This window comes from Sciurus carolinensis, chromosome 1, assembly GCF_902686445.1.
Source record: "Sciurus carolinensis chromosome 1, mSciCar1.2, whole genome shotgun sequence".
Lineage (NCBI taxonomy): Eukaryota > Metazoa > Chordata > Mammalia > Rodentia > Sciuridae > Sciurus > Sciurus carolinensis.
Genome location: NC_062213.1, coordinates 153,134,591 through 153,156,839, shown reverse-complemented (window position 1 = coordinate 153,156,839; position 22,249 = coordinate 153,134,591). Strand labels below are relative to the sequence as shown.

Genomic DNA, 22,249 nt, shown 5'->3' with positions numbered 1-22,249 from the left:
CCACTAAACATGAGGTAAAAAACATTGCCATTGACAGGGTAGAAAATACATTAAGAAATATAAGGACAGAAAATTTAAAGGAGTTTTAGTCAGTGGAGATATTAAAAGCTCAACAAGGCAAGAGGAAATAACATGGAATTGAGAATGGGTCTACTGAATTTCAGATTTATATATTACTATGCTTTGGATTTTGAATTTTCCTGAAAGGTCCATGTTGAAAGCTTGTTCCCAGGAGTGTGCCATTAGGAGGTTGTAGAACCTCTAAGAGGTGAGGCCTAGTGAGGTCTTTGGGTCATTGAGGGCATGTCTTTAAAGGGAACATGGACCTTGGCCTCTTCGTCTTTCTCTGACTGTGAGACAAGAGGTTATCTCTGCCACATACTTCCGTTGTAATGGGTTTAATTGATCATGGACTGAATCCTTCAAAACTGCAAGCTAAAATAAATCTTTTTGTCTTTATAAGTTGCTAATCTTAGGCATTTTTATAGTAACAGAAAGCTGATTAATACAAATATTTTGCCTTTTTTGGACACTATAACTACTTTGTTATATAGATGTTCTTATTCTTATTTTGTAGATGAGGAAACTCAGTTTTAAGTTTTCAAAGACAGAAAGGTAGTGAATATTTCCACGTACTTTCTACTACTAAAGGTTGCAAAACTGGACAAAGTGGGGAGAAGATCACAAGATATCAATTAGCAGGACACTGAGGATGGCGGTGGCTCAGAACTATAAAGTAATTAGACATCATCTGATCTTGTGAAACTTGTATATTTCCACACATTTTTTAGACTATTTCATATCTACCCTCTTTTTAAACATGCAATATTCTACCCACCTCCACTTTACTCTTAGAAGTATGACTTTGATTTTTATTTCCCAAGAAAGCAAATGTATCAGAGAATTTCTACATGCAACTAACATCAGACTTACCAATCCATCCATCTGTATTTGAATTTAAAGACTCTACCTTTATATAGAATGGAATATGGCCATGCTGCAGCCTAGGCTAAGCTCTCTATTGGTGCATTGGATCCCATATGCTTCCACAGATCAAGGAGATTGATTTTGAAGATAATAGCTATTCTTTTTCACCATTTCCTGCTTGACTAGATCAAAAATTTCAACCAATATGCATGGTCAGAACCTTTGTCTCATCACTGAAACACAGTTCAAGACTCACAATTTGGTTTTGGTTCATGTCTGTTGACAGCAATTGAGGGGAACTACATTTTTTATAAGGATCTCTTCTAGTGTTACAATTCTAGGTCACTGTAGCAATAATAGCTAATATTTATAGTGCTTATTCTATGCTTGATACTTAGTAAACACTTTGCATTCATTGTTTTACTTAACTCTCACAACAATCCCAAAGAGGTACTATTATAATCTTCATTTTATAGATAAAGAAACTAGGGGTTAGAGAAGTTAATAACTTGTTTGAGATAATTAGCCAGTAAATAGCACAGAATTCAAATGACTTCAGTCTTCATATTATTAAAGTGTCATACCAAGTGTTTTGTGAACTCAATTGTATACACACTAATGTGAATGAAAATTTACCGTTTTTTATATTTATATATTTAATGTCAATAAATAGAAAAGTAAAAGTTGTTACAAAATCTACAATAATTTTTATCTTAATTTGTAACAATTCACATGATCACATACCTTTAAACAGGAAGAGTTTTAGCATACAAACATCTTGGAAAGAATTCTAATTTTAATTTGGTTCAATAATTTAATAGCCATGATTTCTGGGCTAAAGTTATATTTATCATTTTCTGACCCAATTTTTAATAAAAAATAGTAACATTAAGTGGATCACAGTCATTCTATATATTGATAATATAAAATTACATTGAGAAATCAAAAGTCATTAAATATTAAGAGTATATTACATATATTATGTCTTCTGGTAAACTGAAGGAATAGATATTTAATAATCTTGCAGTTTAAGGAAAGGAAGAACAACTTCAAATTTGTACAAGTTAATCAAGGAGAAATCTGGAGAACCTTGTAAAAGGCATTTATATTTGGCATTTTCTTCCAATGAAAAAATATAGTCTGTGGTGTCAACATGACATTTACTTAAATGTTTATAAAAAGCATTTAGGTCACTGATTCTGAAAGTTAGCTGAATACTGGAATCACCTAGTTTAAAAAGTATAAATGTCTATATAATCCCCCTAAAATTTTAAATTAACTGATAAAAGGTAGGTCCTATACATACTGGTTGCCTAAATTGATTCCAATGTGCACCAATTTAAAAATCATTAGCTTTGAGAATTGTTTTATAACCAGAAAATTAGTCTTCATATGGATTCCCCATGGCTAGATTTCAGTGAGTATGTTGTTATTTTAAGTATCTGATAGATGTATCTCCCTTGATTAAAAAAATAAATACTTAAAGGGAATAGATTTTGATTTATTCATCATTGTCTCCACATACAGGGAACAATGAAAGGCACATAGTAATTGCTAAATACTATCTTCTGAATGAACACATGATTGCCCTATACTTCTTAAGCATCTCCTCCTTCTGGTAGATTGTGAGTGTAAGAATTCAAAAGATATTTATGGAAACAAAAAGAATGAATAAAGAAATGGGGATGTTTAAAGTGAAAGAAAATCTTACATAAACATATTTTAACATACATATATATAAATAGATCAAAAGTAGAAAAAGAATATACAAAAGAGTGCAATATTTAACAGTTGAAAATTCACTGAACTTTTAAATATTCTTCACATTCTTATATTTAGAAACGAAGAAGTAATCCTAAATAACAGTTCTTCAGCTAATATCTATAAATGCATGCGTAGATAAGTTTTCTTTTAAAAACAGATATAATCTTGATGAACACAAACACAGCTCAGTTTTCAAAATTCAAGTAAATAAAATTTTAGTTACAACCATGACAGGTTTTCCAGATAGTAGTATTACAAAACAAACTGTTTCTTGTTAAAATATTTGGTATTGCCTTTTGTTATGTTTTCTTAGTTGAGATTCAGTAGCTCCTTCACAGTCTCACATTGATAACTATTTTGACACATCCTCACATAATGCGTTTACTTTCTGATTAATGACAGAAATCCTTTTTAGTAGCTAATTTGCATATATGGCTTCATTTATCAAAGTTCCACAAGTATTAGATAATTTTTAATTTGGTTAGTATCTTAGACTACGAAACTTTGGTTTTCTTAAAATCAGCATTGGTTGCTTGATGGCAGGTTTGTCACCAAAAAGTGCTGCTTCACTCTCTGTGGTTGGAAATCTCTTCTGATATATCAAGGGATATTCCTTCTGAAACTTAAAAATGAGGTGAGGAATTAGAAGACATTTAACATTATTTCCCTAGTTGATGCCAGTGCTCAAAATTTTATAATGAGAATTCAGCACATTTTTCAAAGATGGATTACAGAGACAAATATTCTTTCATTTTATCCTTAATTCTTTTTCCCTTTCATTTCACATATGTGGAAGGCACACTAAAAGATCTCTTAGCTCCCTGCTAGCACTAACATTCTAAAATTCTTTTCTATTGCTAATTCCCCCTTAATTTCCAGATCTCTTCTATTGTAAAGCCCATGAAGGTCTCAGGGATTTGGTACAGTTCATGTTTCTTTGTGTGTTTCTGACTTAGAATTATTCTTACTAGAATCATGGGGCAATTGGGAGTTTGCCTTCAAGCAAATGGTAGTGATGAGTTAATCAAGTTATGTATTAAAGTCCAGATTTTATAATTGTTTTCCCAGGCCAATTTTAAGCTATAATTAATAAGCTATAATTCTACAAACCATTAGAAACAAAGGAGTGAATTATTATTTTTGCTATTATTTAAAAATTCAGGATATATTTTAGAAGTAGTTTAATGCCTACATATAATACACCATAATATATAGCCCATATATTTAAGTTACAAATGATTAAAATAAGAAATTAGATTCTAAACATTACTAAAAGGCAACCACTTACAGCATATTATAATTGAGGACTTGTTCATTCTCTTACCTGCTTTAGTTTTCTTCTTTTCTCTTTTAGAGGTAAACTCTTATTTTTAATAATATTCTCTAGAAGTTCTGCAATTGCTGCTTGAGAAGTAGAAATCTTTTGTTCATCAAATTCCTGTGCACTAATCTGTTTACAATAAGAATAAGTTGGCAAAGGAGCAAATAGTCCATCTCCAGGATTTTTAATCTGTAGTGAACAACATGAGATAGTAAAAAAACTATTAATTCTGGTCATGTCCTTACTTGGTAAAGCATTCTTTTGGTGAGATCTAGTATAGAATATTTTGCTACTAATCAAACATTCAATGCATTAAGAAAACTGTATTATGCAGTAGTGATGTCAGTAAGATCAAAAGTCTAGTTCTACAGTCTACTAGTTTTAAAACTCAGCATAAAACATCAATATTATGACTTATTAATAAAGTATCTGTCTACTGTTCTTTAGACAGTAGACAAGAATGGCTGTAATTATAAGCCAGGAAATAATAGAATGAGAAAAAGCATAATGTATGTGCTGGTCAGCCTAAGCTGAATACAGCAGTTATCTGTTGTTTCTGGCAGCTTGGTATTCTTTTTCTCTTTCTTTTAATAATTCCCTACCGTGCTTTTCCCTCTATCTTCACCTGTTTTGAAACGAATTCTAATATTGTAGAACCAATCAGAATATGACCCTCTTTCCATCATTCTCATACTCAATTACCCAAAGAATGCACATTTAACCTAGATTGGGCCAATTGAGAGTCCAAACCCAGAACTTTTCAAATTGGGGCTGGAGGGATGGCTCTTTTTCTTTGCATTCCAAACATAAGGGTATGATGCATGCACTTTCATCAACCATGTTCCCCATCATGTGATGGAGCCATTTGTTAAAAATAGGACTGAAGTATAAATATGAGGTGGTAAGATGTGCACAGGTTCCTAGTTCTATGTCTACACTACTGACTTTTAGAGGTTATTTATATGTGCTAATAAAATCTCCCTTTTTGATGGGGCTGGTTTGAGATAAGTGTGCCATGTGCAATGACTAATGCACAGACTTTTAAGACTCAAATATACCTACGTGGCCCTTTTTTAAGTAGTCAAGATGTTTCTCTACTGCAGTCTGTAAGTAAGAGGGTACTTGAAGAATTTCCTGATGATGATCCATTAAGAAAGAAACTAATCTTGTAGCAAGAAGCTCATCAAGATCCACTTCTTCAGCACAGCACAGCACACACCGAGAAAAAGTATGTATCATCTAGAAACAGTAAAAAATTTGAATTTAAAAATTTAAGATTTCATATAAATTAGAATATCAGTAATTTCCAGGCGGCACTATGTGAAGTAATGAGATAAACTGAGAAGCAGACTTCACTTTAAAAATGAAGACAATAATTTATTACAGTTAGAAAGGTACACATTCTATTATGCTTAAGTCCTTTTTAAAGTCCTTGTGAAGTATTTCCTTAACATAATTCCAAAGGATTATATAAGGCTTAGATTTATCTTTAGTTTTGTCACAATTATATCAGTAAATATGGCAGGTTCTATTAATACCACATGGACATGTTGGTTAAAAGACTGTTAGAGAACAGGGACTTACCACATTAAGTTAATTTCACAAAAATATAACCAGGAGAATATATCACTCACACAGAATACAGATTCAGCACAGGTTGTAAACTTGGCATTATATCTTTTAAAACTCTGGAAAATAGCTTAAAAGCTTATTCTATCAGTCTTTAAACAGCAACTTAATACACACATGTTTTAGTTCCATCATAGGAGTCCTTATATCCTGAGATAAATTTTGTTTCAAAATTCATCACTGTTATATCCATATAATCTACTAACACACACACACACACACACACACACACACACACACACATACACCTCATTCTATAATAATTAGAATGGTTTTTCTTTCTAGTTCCAAGGCTCAGTCCTTAGCTTTTTGCTCTTTTCCATATTGTTCATCCTCTAGAACTCATTTGCTCTTATTATCTTCAGCTACCATCTCTATGTGGATGTCTCAATAAAAACTTTCTCTGACCTGCCTTTTTGTTCACCCAGCTCACATTTCCAGTATTTTACTGGATAAATTTTACTTGAATGTCTTATAATTTTAAACCACAAAGTATAAAATCAAAATTATCTCTTTTCTACTCATGTTTCTCGAAACATAAAAATTTATACAATGAGTCAAGATGCAGTCTGTAATAAAAAAATTATTCTTAATAATGACATAATTACAGACATCATTACCCTATGTACATGTAGGATTACATGAATGGTGTGAATCTACATTGTGTACAACCACAGAAACCAAGTTGTATCCCATTTGTGTACAATGAATCAAAATGCAATCTGTAAAAATAAAAAAATCACAAAATGAAAAAAATATGCCATAATTACTCAAGAATAGTTCTTCTTTAAGTTTGTCACTATATTAAAAAAACTGGTATTATAATGAATGGAAGAACAGCATAGTTAAAGATTTCTTACTGTGAGAACCTTTGGTAAATTAAAGCTCCAGCCTATTGTGGAACCAACCTAGATGTCCTTCAACAGATAAATGGATAAAGAAACTGTGGTATATATACACAATGGAATACTATTCAGCCATAAATAATAATAATATTATGGCATTTGCAAATAAATGGAATTGGAGAATATCATGCTAAGTGAAATAAGCCAAGCCCAAAAAACCAAAGGCCAAATGTTTTCCCTGATAAGTGGATGATGATATATAAAGGGGGTGGGGGGTGCGGGGAGTGAGAGAAGAATGGAGGAACTTTGGATTATGTAGAAGGCAACGAGAGGGAGCGGGGTATGAAAAATGGTGGAATGAGACAGACATCATTACCCTATGTACATGTATGATTACATGAATGGTATGAATCTACATCATGTATAACCATAGAAATGAAATGAGGCACCTCATTTGTGTACATTGAATCAAAATGCAGTCTGTAAAAAATTAAAAGATAAATAAAAAAAAACAAGAAAGAAAGTGGCAGTTCTCAAAGGAGCCAGATCATTTGAAGGAATAATTTTCAACCAATAATCTGTACATCAATGCTTCAATCTACATTTTCTAAGAAATCTGAGACAGCTTGGTAATAATGTTTCCTAACTTGTTCCATCATGATGACCTACTACCATAATTCATCAAATACACCTTTCCTACCACCATACTCTGAAACACTTACAATACATGGATTTATTTCCCTTTAGTTCTCCACTTTCACAAAGCTCTAGTATCCTTAACGGTCAAACACTATGATACCATTCTCTTCCTTCACCACCAAACAGAAATGGCACACGCTAGCATAATGTGATGTGACTGTATATGGATCACTAGAAAGGTATACAGGATGCATGAGAAGGCTAAGTCCTCTGTCAAGATTAATACCAGGATACAAAAGTATAACAGACTGGGCACAAAAGATTAGTGCAAAAGTATTTGCTACTAGAAAAAGTTATAGATTTCTAAGTCTTTCTAACTCAAAAATCTAGGACTTCAAAATCAGGACTCACTTGAGTGGTACTTTAAGATAGGTTTTCTTTTTTCATTTGGTTTTTCACAAACCAAATTATGAATCAGAGCTTATTATTTCCATAAGAAATAAACTTACCAGTGATCTTGTACCCATTACATCATGGAGTTTGGGCATATCAGCATTTTGACTCATTCGAGAAATCATGCGCATTAAGAGTTGAAGCCGTCTACGATTTGGTGGGGGAAGTAACAAACAACATAACTGCAGTGCATTGATGGCAACTCTCTCTAAATGAGGTTGCAGCAAACCTAGAAGGCAAAGTCACCCCCACCCCAAAAAAATTCATCAGTGATACTAGTTGCTTTCATACTACCAGTAAATACAGTTATAAAAAGAGGTTAAAATAATATCTTAACATTTCATTTCTTTTAATTATGGAGAAATTTCCATATTCCTCAAAAACATAACAAGTCTCATTATTTTCTTCATTATGCATTTCTAAGTATTAAAATTCTTAACTTATTAAAAATAAAGTGACAAAGAATAAGCAAAATTGAAGAAAAAGGAAGTGCTTTAAGAGGTTGAATAAATCTTGGTTATATCATGACAAAAGTCCTTTACAGGAATATCTTTTGGAGAGAAAAAACAAGCAATTTCAGAGAAGAAGAGCGATATAAGCAAAATAGAGAGTTAGTAAACATAAAAAGTTAATTTTGCATGCACTGGAAGCAACAACCTTACTTTGCGTGCCAGTCAACATAGAAGAAGCTGGAAGTAAAGGATTTTCTGCAAGTTCTATTGTACTTTTGCAAAGTCTTTTATTGATTGTGGTACTAGACTCTCCGAGTTCACTGTTCATAGCTGTTTGCATACTTGTGCTGCCTTTTCCAAGATTTGGTTTCATGATAATTTCAGCCACTGGTGTATTGATATAACTACTCCGTCTAGCACTGCTTCTTAAAAGTAAACTCTGAGATCTACAAAGTTGTTTTGACTTGCATTTCCCATTAGATAGTTCTTCTTGGTCTTGAACAGTCAATGTAGAGGTTCTCTTAAACCCAGCACAGAGTGGCTTTTGAACACTTTCCTCTGAGTGAAGATTCAATAAGAATTCCTGGTTGGGCTCTGACTCTAAAACTTGTTTATTATTTTGTCCTTCTATGTTCTGAACAGATTGATGGAAGGTACTAGACACCTTTTTACTTGAATTCTCAGGCATATCTATAATTCCCTCCAAAGAAGAGCACCTTGGTTTGATGTTAGAGGCCAGAGCATTCATACTACTTAAGCCTATTAAATTATGACAGCTTCCTCCCATTATGTCATTGGCACTGGCTCTTCTGTTTCTTAAATTAACTAGTTGTATTTTCTTAGCACATCTTTCTTGAAATCCTTGATCACTTATCTGTAGTTTCTCAGTAGAATCTGATTCTTCTTTGTTTTTGTCTTTGTGAAGCAGACTAAGAAGAAGACACTCAGTTGATTTGAAGGAATTCAGATTATTTAAGTGAAGGATTTTTGAAGTCTGTGGATCATCTTGGATTTTATGAATCCCACTGGGTCTATCTGAAACTGTGACGTAGCCACAAACAACTACCAGGAAATGAAACAAAAATTAAGATGCAACTGTATGACAGTGAACAAAAATAAAAAACAATAGTAAAGTTAAAAAACAAAGCATCACTATGATACACATTGTTAGTATAGTACAAATAGCAGCTGCTTAATGTGGAAGGCACTTAAATAGGACACATGCAACATTCAGTTATAAACGTGCAAGATTGACTAGAGGTTTCCCATTTTTCTGTGATATAAATAACATCCTAATTAAATGGATCGAGTCAGAATTCATTTAAAAATATCTGCTTTCATCCTGTAAGTAGCAGAAACCTCTTAAATGTAAGACAACCATGGTATAATAGAACATTTAGACTCATCTGTTGGTATCCTTGAGGAACTCATTCCCGGATTGCCAATGGACACCAAAATCTACTGATTTAAGTCCCTTATATAAAACAGTGTAATATTTGCATATAACCCAGCATATGCTCCCATACCTTTTAAATATATATTTCTTGTAATATCCAATGCAATATGAATACTATGAAAAGAGTTGTTATGCTCTATTATTTAAGAATAATGACAAGGAAGAGAAGACTGTACATAATCAGTACAGCTGCAATTTTTTAATTTTTGTTTTTCTCAATATGTCCAATCTTGGGTTGGCTGAATCCATGGATGTGGAAGCCAGAGACATGGCTGACATTCCTGACATGGACTTTTTAGTACCTTTGAATTTTTTGTTATTCATGAGGAACCTATTTATGCTAATGTAACTCATGACTGGCCATGCTTACAGTGTCAGAATGTTCAACCCACATCTACAGGGAAGGAGGCTGACGATTGAGTTCAATCACCAAAAGTCCATGATTCAATCAATCATGCCTGAGCAAATAAAACTGCAATTAAAACTCTGGAACAATGAGGCCAAGGGAGCTTCTGGGTTGGTGACTACATGGATGTACTGGGAGGTAGTCTTCCCAGAGAGGGCACAGAGGCTCTGGGACACCTCTCAACTCCATACCTTGCCATTTGCATCTGTTCCCTTCAGCTGTTCCAGAATTCTATCCTTTAAAACAAACTGATAATTATAAGTAAAGCACTTTCCTGAGTTCTGTGAGTTGTAGAGAATTACTGAACCTGAGGGGGGTTTGAGTGAACTTCTGAACTGATAGTTGGCTGGACAGAAGAGCAGATACCCTGGGGACCTCACTTGCTGCTGGCATCTGAATTGAGGACAGTCTTGGGTAACTGAGCCCTTAACCTGTGGGGTTTAGGCTAACTCTGGGTGATCAAAGTGTTAGAAATACATTGCATTGTATGACACTAAACTGATGTCAGGACAACTGATATTGGAACAATATACTTGAATCATTAGAAAACAACAAAATAGCAACCACAGTATTATAGCCTGCTATTTTCATATTTACCTATTTACCTATGCTTCTTTTCTTCTCTCTTTTTTTCTTCTTTTTGAGACAGGGTCTTGCCATATTAGCCAGGCTGTCCTCAAGCTCTTGGGTTTGAGCATTCCTCCTGCCTCAGCTGAATGAGTAACTGGGACTACAGGTGTGCCACCACACCTGGCTACCTCTGCTTTTAGACCTCTTAAATTTTAAGAAACTTGAAAACTTTAATAAGCAAAACTCATACATACCCAAAATGTTCACAAATAATTCATAATATTCAAATGTAAGTAGAGGTTCAGGGAGATCCAGAAAATAATCTGCGATTGTTCTGAATACATCTCGCTCAAATCCAACGTAAGTTGGGTTATTTGTATCATTACTTCTTGGCCCTAAAATGTAGAAGGGAAAATAATCAAAATATATTTTAATTTAAATACAATTTTAAAATTATGTATTAAAGTGTAATACATGTATTGCACAAGGGAGCTTTTTTAATGTATATTTTTTTAGTTGTAGATGGACACAGCTTTATCTGATTCATTTATTTTTATGTGTTGCTGAGTATCATACGTAGTGATCATATGCTCTACCACAGAGCTATAACCCCAGCCCCAGGAGAGAGCTAGGTTTAACAACAAATTCTGCCACAATCCAAAATTTAAAGGGTTGTGCACATTTCATGCCTTATTATTATCTTTTAATTAGAATTCACTGTAAGCAGTCAACTGCTAGCAGTTTTATTTTAATACCTGAAAAGTTATACACAAAGTAAAAATTTTAATATATTTTAAACCATGAGGGGAGTTTAAGTAAATATTATTGCAATTGATTTTGTAAAGCAAAGACTATCTGGATAATACAAAGAATTCTTCCAACTTATCTTTTATAAATTTACATTTTTATTAATAAATTTTACGTGACATGAAGCATACCCTTAATTAACTTAAATGATATCTACACTGTGATTTCTTAATATTAACACAACTTTTTAAATAATTATGGTAACTCATTAATGTTTTCCTCAGAAATAAGATTGGATCAATTAAGAAAACTGAGGCTCAAAGTAATTTGCCTCAGATGAAAAAGTCCTTGATAGTGAAGCTAAAATTAGAACTTACTGAATGTACAAGGTCCAGGACTTTTAGGTCTAACAACATTTAAAATATGGTTCATAGATTACATATATCAGAATTATGCAATACGTTTATTAAAAATACAAGCTCCTGTACACAAACCAGAATCCACAGAGGTGGAACTAAGAATTTACTGACCTAAAAATGCTTGCTTCTGGTTCATTAATTTAGTGGTTTCCAAACACTTACTTGGGAATCTTCACTATAAGTAATATAAAAAAAATTTCTTGAACTACTGAATCAACCAATCAGAATCTCTGTAGTCTCCCTAGTGACTGTGATATGCATTCAGATTTTAGATTCACTATGCCATGTGTCAAGTTAAAATCTCTCTTCCTAAGTCCAAATCATCTTTTATATCTGTTTCCAAACTTTTATAAAACTAAATATGTATAAGTACACACAATGAAAAAAAGCACACATACAAATAGCTTAAAGACAAACATAGATCTTATATAGAGCAAAACAGTTATTTTTCTAAAGAAGATATAAGAAATATTCTGAATATGCTTCACTATTATTAGAATGTCTTCTAGGGCAGAAAACATGTTTACTGGAAATAATAAAGAATTTATAGTTAGAGAATTTAGGTTTGAGCTCTAAATCCTTCACATTAACAGAAAACTCAGAGGGTCTTGATTTTCTCCTCTGGGAAAAAAATTGAGAATATTGATTATTGATTCTTATATTTCACAGAATTACTCTGGGGTATTAAATAATAAATAGGTAAAAATCTTAATTTTGCCTCTTCACTATATTGCTATTAAATTGAAATTCAGTAAGTTATATATGAGGTATCATTTTGGTATACAATGGATTGGGAAGTGAGGGAAAAGAAATCCCTAAAGATGAATGTCAGAGAAATCTGTATTAATGTGCTTATCTGAGTTGTCAACCAAGAGCCAAGAATGAGAGAGAAGAGAATTAGGTATGGAAGGTTGAAATAGATATTAAGTCTTAAGGTTATGAACAGGATCTTTACCTTAATTTCATAAATAAAATGTTTCTGTAACTTATTTACATTGCTATTTATTCTGTTATTTTGTCACATTGACACCCAGTGGACAACAAAGGAATACTTATCCTGAACATTAATAAAACCCTATCTGATTTTCATTAAGTTTATAAGAACTAGAATCTATACTACATTTATAACTAAAATTATTAAAATAAAGTTAAATTTTGATGATTTAGAAGCATATATCTATAAATTTTCAAAATTTATTTTGAAATTAATTAGGGCTTGAACTAGGATCTTAAATTATAAAATCAATTGTCACTGATCACTATGAAAAAGATTGATCATTGAAATGATAAAAGATTATGGATTGGTGACAGATCTTTTTTTTTGTAAACATAAAAGTCCTATTAGTATGTACTTGGGACTAGTAGCATGTTATAAAGCACCTGAATATTGAAGCCACGTACAAGGAAAAAGGGAATGAAGTAGGCTTTATGAAACTTTACTTCTGATTGAATCTTTTCTGCCTTACAGGCTGTTTTACTTCCAAGTGGCCACTTGAACCCTCTGGTCTCTCACTGAGGTAATCACTATAGTCTAGATTTACCTAAAAAATCCTTTGAAATCCTCTAGCCTATGATTTTGATTTATGTGAACTGAGCCATAAATGATAGGCTTGCATTATAAAATCACCTTCTGCAAAGAAAACATTACTTAAGGGCTCCATAAGTAATCAATTATACTAGATTTTCACTTAAACATCAAGAGAAATAATACACTTTAATTTTATTAGGATTTTTATGAGTTATTTAAAAATTTCCTTGGTTCTTGCTAAATACTTATTTACATATATGACTTACATATATTTAAATGTATAATTTATAAGTATAATTTAACTTACAATTTGCTAGACACTTCATGGCAGATAATACCCAGTGAGGAAGGTCATCTAGACACAAAGAACATAAACATTGTTTATTAAGTCACACAATTTTTATGATAGCATATTTTAGAACTTCACACTTATGTATAATTATTCATGGATATACACATGTATATACGGGTATATTACCAGAATTAAAATATATCATATGTTTAACAACACATAGGATGAGCTTAATACTTTAAAATATAAAGTTTGGAAAAGCTATAGAGCTCTTGAGTTTGACTCTATCTACAATACATAAAATAATTAGCTAAGTCCAAATCAAGAATTACTTTGGGGTACATTTAGACATAAGCTTTTAATATTCATTTTTATCTACACCACCATTTTCATTTTCTCTTCATCCTTATTTTGGTTCTGTCTGTTGTTATATTACTTGAATATTACTGACTTTGATGAGACCTATGCTTGAAATGAACTATAGTTGAATATTAGGGTATTTTACAATGAGGCTTCCTTAAAATCTTTCCAACTGCCACCATTTTTATCTTGTTCATCATTAAATCTTTAGCCAATGCCTTGAAAATTATATATTTCAAGACAAATGTAGATAATCAACAGATTTTACTATTTTTTTTACCTTTTGAATGCTTAACCTGTTATTTAAAATATCATGCATGAATGCACCTTAGTAGTTAAACAATTTCTTACACTAGCATGAATAATATTCTATAAAAATTTTTCCACTGTTACTACTAAAGCAAGTATAATATAAAACAATAGACCCTCTGGTGTTCCCTCAGTGAAAATATTGCACTTTCTAAGTTTGGGTCTCTCTGCTCTCCACTATAGCTGCATCCTTTGTTACTAAGTTTGGAAAGATTCTGTTTTCTTTTATTAATACCAACCTGATTTGTCCTGTAGTACAACTACTCCATGCTTACTGGTATTGGTCATGTTATACATTACATATTGAGGAATTACTTGGCTTGGATTTATCAGTTCTTCTAGGGATGGCACACCTAAAATGGTTTGCAGGCTGAAAAGAAAGAATAAACCTTTTTTATTTCCTCCATAAAAGAAGAGAAAGAGAATATGAGTATGACTAGAGAACAAAGTCATCAGAATATTTTATTTAGTTCTTAAACAAACTCCCAAAGCATCTAATTTTAAATATATTTATCCCAAAAACATTCCAAAGATTCCAATATAGAACATTAAACTATAGCTATGACTTCAATTCAATTCAATGAAAAAGCAAATTATACTGAAAGTATCTATTTCTATAGCAAATGTTTATTTATTAGGAAACATATATAGGTTAAATTCTAAACTTTGAGAATTAATCTGTTCTTATTTACATATTCTTAGAAAATGTCAAATTAATAATCAGAATGTTTCAGGAATTTGATTTTAGCTTAGGTTCATCTTACTAGATCAGAATAATATATCTCCAAACTTCTTCAATATCTTCCTGGCTTATTTCTCTCTTATCAGCTGAGTTTTCTTGATCTTCATTGATCATTTCACAATTCCTTTTCTCTGTATTTTCCTGATGAAAAAAAAAAAAAAAAAAAGAATTACTATTGTTTGTTATACTCAAAGTAAGGAAATATCAAACAGGTACCACTCATAACACTTACTAGTTTTATTAATACAAGTCTATTATGGAGCTACAAAGTAAGTGCTGAATAAATAATGTAGCATATGGTTTTGGTTTTTGATTTTGTAGTTGCCATTAACATAAAAGAATCAACTTATTTCTAAGTATTGTTCACATTATAAAAGTCTAGGAGCAAGACAGATTAGTTGAGGAGTTGTGTGGTGACATATTGGTGTTATAGTTTTGATCTTGAATGTCCCTCAAAGGTCCACGTGTTGAAAACTTGGTCCCTAACCTATGGCACTACTACTGTGATATGGTGGAAACTTTAGCAGCTGGGGCCTAATGGAAGGAAGTCAAGTCATTGTGGGGTGCCTTTGAAGAGGATATTGGGACCCTGTCCTTTCCTTTCTCTTTTAATTCTCTGCTGCTATGAGGTGAGCAGTTTCCTCTGCCACACATCTCCCACTATGATTAACTATCTTCCAGCATGCTCCAAAGAAGAGAGTCAAATGACCATGGAATGAAACCTCTGATACTGTGAGCCTAAATAAACCTTTCATCCTTTGGATTCTCTCAAGACATTTTGGCACAGTGATGGAAGGCTAACACACCAGGTAAGAAAACATTATTAAATTATTTAAGCATCATTTTCAACGTCACACTATCATTTTTGTTGTTGTTTCTATGGATGTGAAATAAATTTACATATATATTTTTAGAATGCAATGTCAATTAGATTTTGGTATTGGCTTCAATATTAAAGCATCATCTACTTTTAATATTTTTATTATTAAGCACATAGTATTTATATTAAAAATTGTGATTAATAAAGGGGCATTTTTACCTGGAAGAAATGTAATCCATGCTTCTTAGGAGTTCTACGAGATAAGTTTCTTAATTTAAAAACACTATCTTTATCTTTGGGAAAGTTCTCTATGCTGTTTTTTCTCAATTCTGGATGTCTTCGTGGAAGAGTTTTAAGTGGAGAAGTTGCAGGAAATCTGGTTTAAAAATAATATGCAATTAAACAATATAAGATCAGAAATTAATTTTTATAGCCTATTTTAAAATTCACACAAAAACTTTGATTTACTTATATCACCAAGGAATGAAGATTCTACATGAATTAATTTTCCCATTATACTTTAAAAAATATGTTAATAATTTCTTGTTTTAGTACATTCTGCATATTTTAATTTTACTTATGGAAAATTCAGGGTTACTATTACAATTTGTTGGAGAAATACTTCTTACACACAAATGGCTCTAAAATGCAACGATTTTCTACATTCCTTTGATGAGTTATTTAGTTTGTATATATTTTCTGGTTTTTGCCTGTCTGTTTATCTTAATTTTCCAAACTTAGTTTCTTGCTCCTTTTGGTTATGTTTTTTCCTCCTTTTGTTTTAGTATAAAATATTTCAAAGATAAAGTACAGAACATAATAGAAACTGACATTCATGTATGTAACTATCAAGTAATGCAATCATTGACATTTTCCTGAAGATTTCACTTTTTTGTTAAAGTAAAAGAAAATCTTTGCACATTCCATTTTTTCTACTCTCCTGTTTAAAGGAAATCATAAATCATGATTAGTGTCCATGCTTTCATATTTTCAAAAGATATGTATGAACAATATATGGTCTTTTTCAACTCATGGTTTCTCTTCTTATTCATTAAATTTATACATAACCTTTTTTTTGGGGTGCTGGGGATTGAACAAGGAAGAGGCACTCGACCACTGAGCCATCCCCAGCCCTGTTTTGTATTTTATTTAGAGACAGGGTTTCACTAAGTTGCTTAGCACCTTGCTGTTGCTGACGCTGGCAATGAACTCTCAAAACTCCTACCTTAGCCTCCAGAGCCGCTGGGATTACAGGTGTGCACCATCATGACCCGCCCATGCATAACTTTTTAGTGACATTAGAAGTTCCTTCTTATTCTGTCATAGAAATTCTTTCTTTCTTTTGTGGGGTGTGGGGGACAATGGTATGGCGGATTGAACCCACGGGTGCTTTACCACTGAGGTATATCCCCAGCCCTTTTCATGTTTTTATTCTGAGACAGGGACTAAGTTGTTGAGGCTTTGAACTTGTGATCCTCTTGCTTTAGCCTCCTGAGTCACTGGGATTACGGGTATGTGCCACCATGCTATACAAATACTTCTTAAATTCCTTCATAATAGCTTTATTCTTCATGTTTAGATGTCTAAGTCATACATAACTTATACTGAGTTCCCGCCTATGTGTGGGTTTGTTTTCCCAGCATTTAAGGTAATTTAAGCCCAGATATCAGGTAAGGCAATTAATACTCTCTTCTTTGTTCTTCAAAACTGCCTTGGGCCTTTATCAAATGAATTTTAGAATTTTCTTGTCAAATTCTACAAAAAGTTATATTGAGATATGGAATGAAAATGTACTAAATTTACACATGAATTTGGAAGAACTGACATACACATAAGACAATATGATATTTTTGTCCATTTATTCCCGCTAATAACAATTAATCCAGTAAGGACTCAAACATTTTTAGTAAACTTTATTTCTAGGTATTTTGGAGTTTTGTTACCATTATAAAAGACGAGAGGCAGAGAGTAGTTGAGTAGCTATGCAGAAATGCAAATAAGAAAGAATAACCTAACAAAAAGAGCATTCATATTGGTGAGATAAGTATATAGAAAGTAATAGAAAATGAATTAACACAATAGGAAAGAACCTATATCTAAGATATTTAATTTGAAAAATGTTAATGTTATAGTAAAAAAAAAAGACATTAGAATTCAAAGACCTAGTTGAACGAATATTTAACAACCCTACCTGAATGAAAGAAAAAACAATTATGTTAGCAGGAGGGGGTCAGAAAGCCTTAATAGAAAAGATTATAAAGGAGTTGAGAAGAAATGTTTTAGTTTAATAGTTTCATAAATGTATATAATGCTTCAAGGTGGAAGAACATTTCAGAAATGAGAAACAAGATTTGCTGAAGCATGGTCTCAGCATTCTCATTTGTAAAAAGGGATGCTCTGCTCAGTTATTCCAGGGATCAAATAAGAAAACATGTAAATCACAAAGCAGAGTTTCTGATACATGATAACTGCTTGATAAATATTCTCTTTAACCTATGTTTTTTTTGGTTGTTATATAGTTTGCTATTATCTAATCACATGAATTTTTAGATTGAATTATGTTATTTGAAGGTAAGAACCTGTGAATTTGCCTTATAATTACGGAATCCACAAAACTAAAAGTCAGTATCATATGTCCTTGAAATGTCATAACACTTTCATAATGGGCAGTGATGTTTCCCTTTCCAATTATTATATAAGCTAACACTCAACGAATTTGAATTTTGTAGCCATTAACTTAATCTCAGACTTTCTAAATGATTTTAATTGAATTAGAACACTTTTCTAAAGAAAACGTTAGGGGTAGGGAAATAACTCAGTTGGTAGAGTGCCTGCCTTGCAAGCACAAGGCCCTGGGTTTAATCCCCCGCACCACCCCCCAAAAAAAAAAAAAAAAAAAAAAAATGTTACTTATCTTGAAAAAAAGCTACTATAGTAAAAACATGATAAAAGTGGAGATAAAACTTTATAGTAATTTCACTTTGTAGTTACGTATCTGTTAAGTACCTGAATAGCTGATTGTTGTCATCAAGATTTTCTGATCCCCATCTGCCTTTGATATCTTCAATTACATGATTCTTCAGAAATTTTCTCAACAATTGAATAGTTTGTTGCCTTGTAACTTCAGGACCAAAATTACTATTATTTCTTAATAGGTCACAAAGCCAATCCACTGCTTCTCCTGCTGTGAAACAATTGCCATATTTTTTAAAGTGTTGCCTGTGTTTTCTTAGAGGCATTCCTGCTCGAAAAGATGTAGTGACTTCATTCCACTGTAAAAATTAAAAAAGAATTAAACCTCTTACTGATTTGGAATATATTAGGTAAATAAATTTCTTTAATTCACATCTGATTACACTAAAATTTTTTGAAGAAATCATCTTATTTGTGCTATATAAAAACTTTATATCATGCTTTCCTTTTACTAATTCTAGTGCTCTAGTAATATTTTCATATAATAGAGTTTTACTAAATATATTCATTGGCCAGTCAGTTTATTTAGGACACTTAGGAAAAAGGAAGAACTCCAGAGTACCTCTCTCTTAGTCCTTGCTAGGGAAAGCATCTACTTCTTTTTTTTCACTTCAACTAAGACTAACACACTGGTAGCATCTGTGCCAGGATATGAGATTTATAGTCATTATTTTACTTTAATTCTCACAATTTTATGAATAGGTACTATTACTTCATTTTTTGTATACGGAATATGAAGCACACAGATTAATAATTTGACCAAGGTCACACAGCTAAGTGATAAACCAGGCATTCGAACCCAGGTTTGAATGACCCTAGAATCTGTATTCTCAATTATTGTGCTGGCCACATAAAACTTCTGGCAGGCAGTAATTATACTGGCAAAATGCCTTTACTACTAGGTATTTATTTATCTTTTATTTGAAGATTTGTCTGGTGAACATAGAACAGATGAGGTAAATTAAGTAAAATGTGAATCCACTGCATATCTAAGAACCTTGTGACATCTACATTAAAAAAAATTATTTTCTAAATTGTCCTCACATCAGCCAAATTTTTATATTTGTGAAAGCTCTAACACTGGAGCATGAAGGTGTTGGTAGTATAGAATGAACACATCATTTTTTAATTGAAAAAAATCCTATATTGGAGGTCAAGAAATCTAATCTGTAACCCTATGTATGTGACTATTAGCTATGTTATCACTTGTCTAATCTATGTGGGCCAGGTATCACAATATAGAATCTTAAGGCCTGAAAACATGTTAACTGTTTTCTTTCCACACCTCCCCATTTCATTTTAATATCAAGCAGCCCATTATGTACTGGCTGGGTATATAGTAGTAAAAATGACAGAAAGGAGTCTCTAGCCTCAAGGAGATTACAAAATGGCTGTCCTGAAAAACAGTATAGTGTAGTGGTTTATAGGTGAGCTCTGGAGTCACACCACTAGGGTATGTTTTCCGATTGTAGCTCTATTTATTGCATGAATTTTTGGGTCTTTTTTTATTCTCTGTGCTTATCTTCTTATTCATAAGGTAGAGACATTAGCACCTACCTAATGAGTTTGTACTAGTAAGTGTGGAGTAAATGTTAAGTTTTCATTATTTTATTATGGTGTCCTACTTTCATCTAATTTAATAAATTTTTAATAATGTGATAGTATTACCTGATTAAGGTTCTTTCCACTCCTAAATTCCATTCTTTATATTGATATACAATTAATTATTTATTGAGCAATAGAATTCATGTCAAGATCACCATATCTGGAAGATCTGCACTCTTCTAATTCTTCTATTTACTGTTTATGTGACTTTTGGGATAGCCATTTAACTTCTGTAAGCCTCATTTTCCACATTGTTAAGTAAGCCTAAGAATACATGCCCACTCCTGAGGGGCATTCCTGAGAGGATAATTTGCTTATTATTGTATACATCACAACACACTTTCATATGCAGGGCCTCTCAAGAAATCCCTTAAGGTGGGCACGTGTTTCATGCCTATTTTACCAATGTGAAAATGAGGCTCGCAGATGTTAAGTGAATCTCCTAACCACAGAACCAGTAGCTGAGTATGCAGGAGGGCTGAAGCTCTAAAGGCAATGTAAACTGTACACACAGATCCAGTGACCACCCACAGGGGTTGCTGATGGGTACTTAAAACTACTCCGGCTTTAGTAGGAGGCTCTCTCCTAGAGCTGTTCGGCCTGTACTTTCTGCCTCAAATTCTTCATGCCCAAGAAAGGACTCACACTGGGGTTTGCGTTCAATCTGACCCTGCCAAGCTCTGGAGCACAATCTGGACTCTAATTCTGGGCATGGTTCGTAAAGTGCGGGTGGGAAGCCACTCAAATCGGTGTATTCCATCACGTTCCCGGGGTCCAGACACCGTCAGGCGCGGGGTCGTCTAACCAAAGCGAGTACGATGCGGCCTTTCCCGGGCGCTTCCCCGTGGCCCTCAAGCCCCAGGCAGCTGGGCGCAGAGGCCCAGACCAGCAAAGGAGGGGAAGAGTCGAGCCTGGACAATTCCCCTCACCCTCCTTCCACCGAATGGAGGTGCCCGGGCTCCCCTCCCTCTGCCCGAGTGGTGGCTTCCGCCGGCTCGCGGACCAGTCTCGTCGTTCCGCGTCCTCTTACCAGCTTGGTGGCCCGATAAGGCCCGGGAGGGACACCCCGACCCTCCATAGGTCAACGCTGGCCGGAGTCCATGGAGGGGGAAGGCGACGCTCGGTCGGTGCTGTCCCGGCGGCGATTGCTGTCGGGACACAACTGTCGGCCCCGCGGTTGATTTGAATACCTCGGAGGGCTGCGCTGATTGGCCGCGCTCCGAGTCACGTGAGGTCGCCGCGGGGTGGGGGGGCGCAGTGGGCGGGAGGAGGCGCATCGGACCTGCTGCGCAAAGGTGGTGAGAGCTGTGGGCCGGGTCTGGAGCGCCTGGTACGAGGAACTGCTGGGCTGCCCGATCGGGACCTCTACCCGCTTTTCCAGGCGCAGCTTCTCCCTCTTGCGGTCGCTAGCAAGGTGAAATTATGTTTCCTTGCTCTTAAGGGGCGAGGCGGTTGAGTCCCAAACAGGATTGTTTGGGCCAGCCTCTGGCTTACGGGAATTTGAAATTTGAAAAAGAAAAACCAAAACAAAACACCAAAACAACCAACAGTAACAACAACAACAAAACTCTAAGTCTTTCTGTCTGGCCGTACAGGATCTTCAGCAGTATCAGCACACAAAGCCCAGCGTCACCAGGTGTAGCTTTCTCCTAACATTGCCTTGAGAGGCGTTATGGATGTGTGTTACGGGGTTCTCTCCCTTGGACGTCCTAGCAGAGGCCTTGATTGGGTTCTTTTCAATGAAAAAAATGTACATTCAGTCGCTTCTTCCTCTTAAAGGCTAGTGAAATGGAACACGAGCAGATTTTCATTAAGTACAATGTAAGTTTGAGGGAAAGTATAAAACATACCAAATTGCTTTCCTTAGGAAAATCTCCACATCTTAATAAGAATCCTGTTTATGTATAAACACACTTAAAACATCACTGGGATATTAAAAAAATCAATCTGCAACAAACATCATTTATCAAATGATAAAAAAATAATTGAAGG

The 22,249-nt window shown here is 33.7% G+C and overlaps 1 protein-coding gene across 3 annotated transcripts; it reads right to left on the bottom strand.

Moving 5' to 3' along the window:
• Positions 1 to 1,640: 1,640 nt before the first annotated feature.
• Positions 1,641 to 21,427, bottom strand: Depdc1 (DEP domain containing 1). 3 transcript variants are annotated; one of them, XM_047563301.1, is made up of 12 exons: positions 21,288 to 21,427; positions 18,686 to 18,951; positions 15,899 to 16,055; positions 14,882 to 15,000; positions 14,357 to 14,487; positions 13,464 to 13,511; positions 10,717 to 10,857; positions 8,241 to 9,092; positions 7,635 to 7,807; positions 5,075 to 5,251; positions 4,016 to 4,201; positions 1,641 to 3,313 (listed from the first exon to the last, which is right to left on the bottom strand). In XM_047563301.1, exons 1-12 carry the CDS (start codon positions 21,333 to 21,335, stop codon positions 3,173 to 3,175), a joined length of 2,439 nt encoding a protein of 812 aa, XP_047419257.1. In that variant the 5' UTR covers positions 21,336 to 21,427; the 3' UTR covers positions 1,641 to 3,172. The 3 variants fall into 3 exon arrangements, with proteins under 3 accessions (XP_047419257.1, XP_047419274.1, XP_047419264.1); XM_047563318.1 differs by lacking the exon at positions 8,241 to 9,092; XM_047563308.1 differs by lacking the exon at positions 1,641 to 3,313 and having other exon boundaries at positions 4,079 to 4,201; positions 5,071 to 5,251.
• Positions 21,428 to 22,249: the final 822 nt, after the last annotated feature.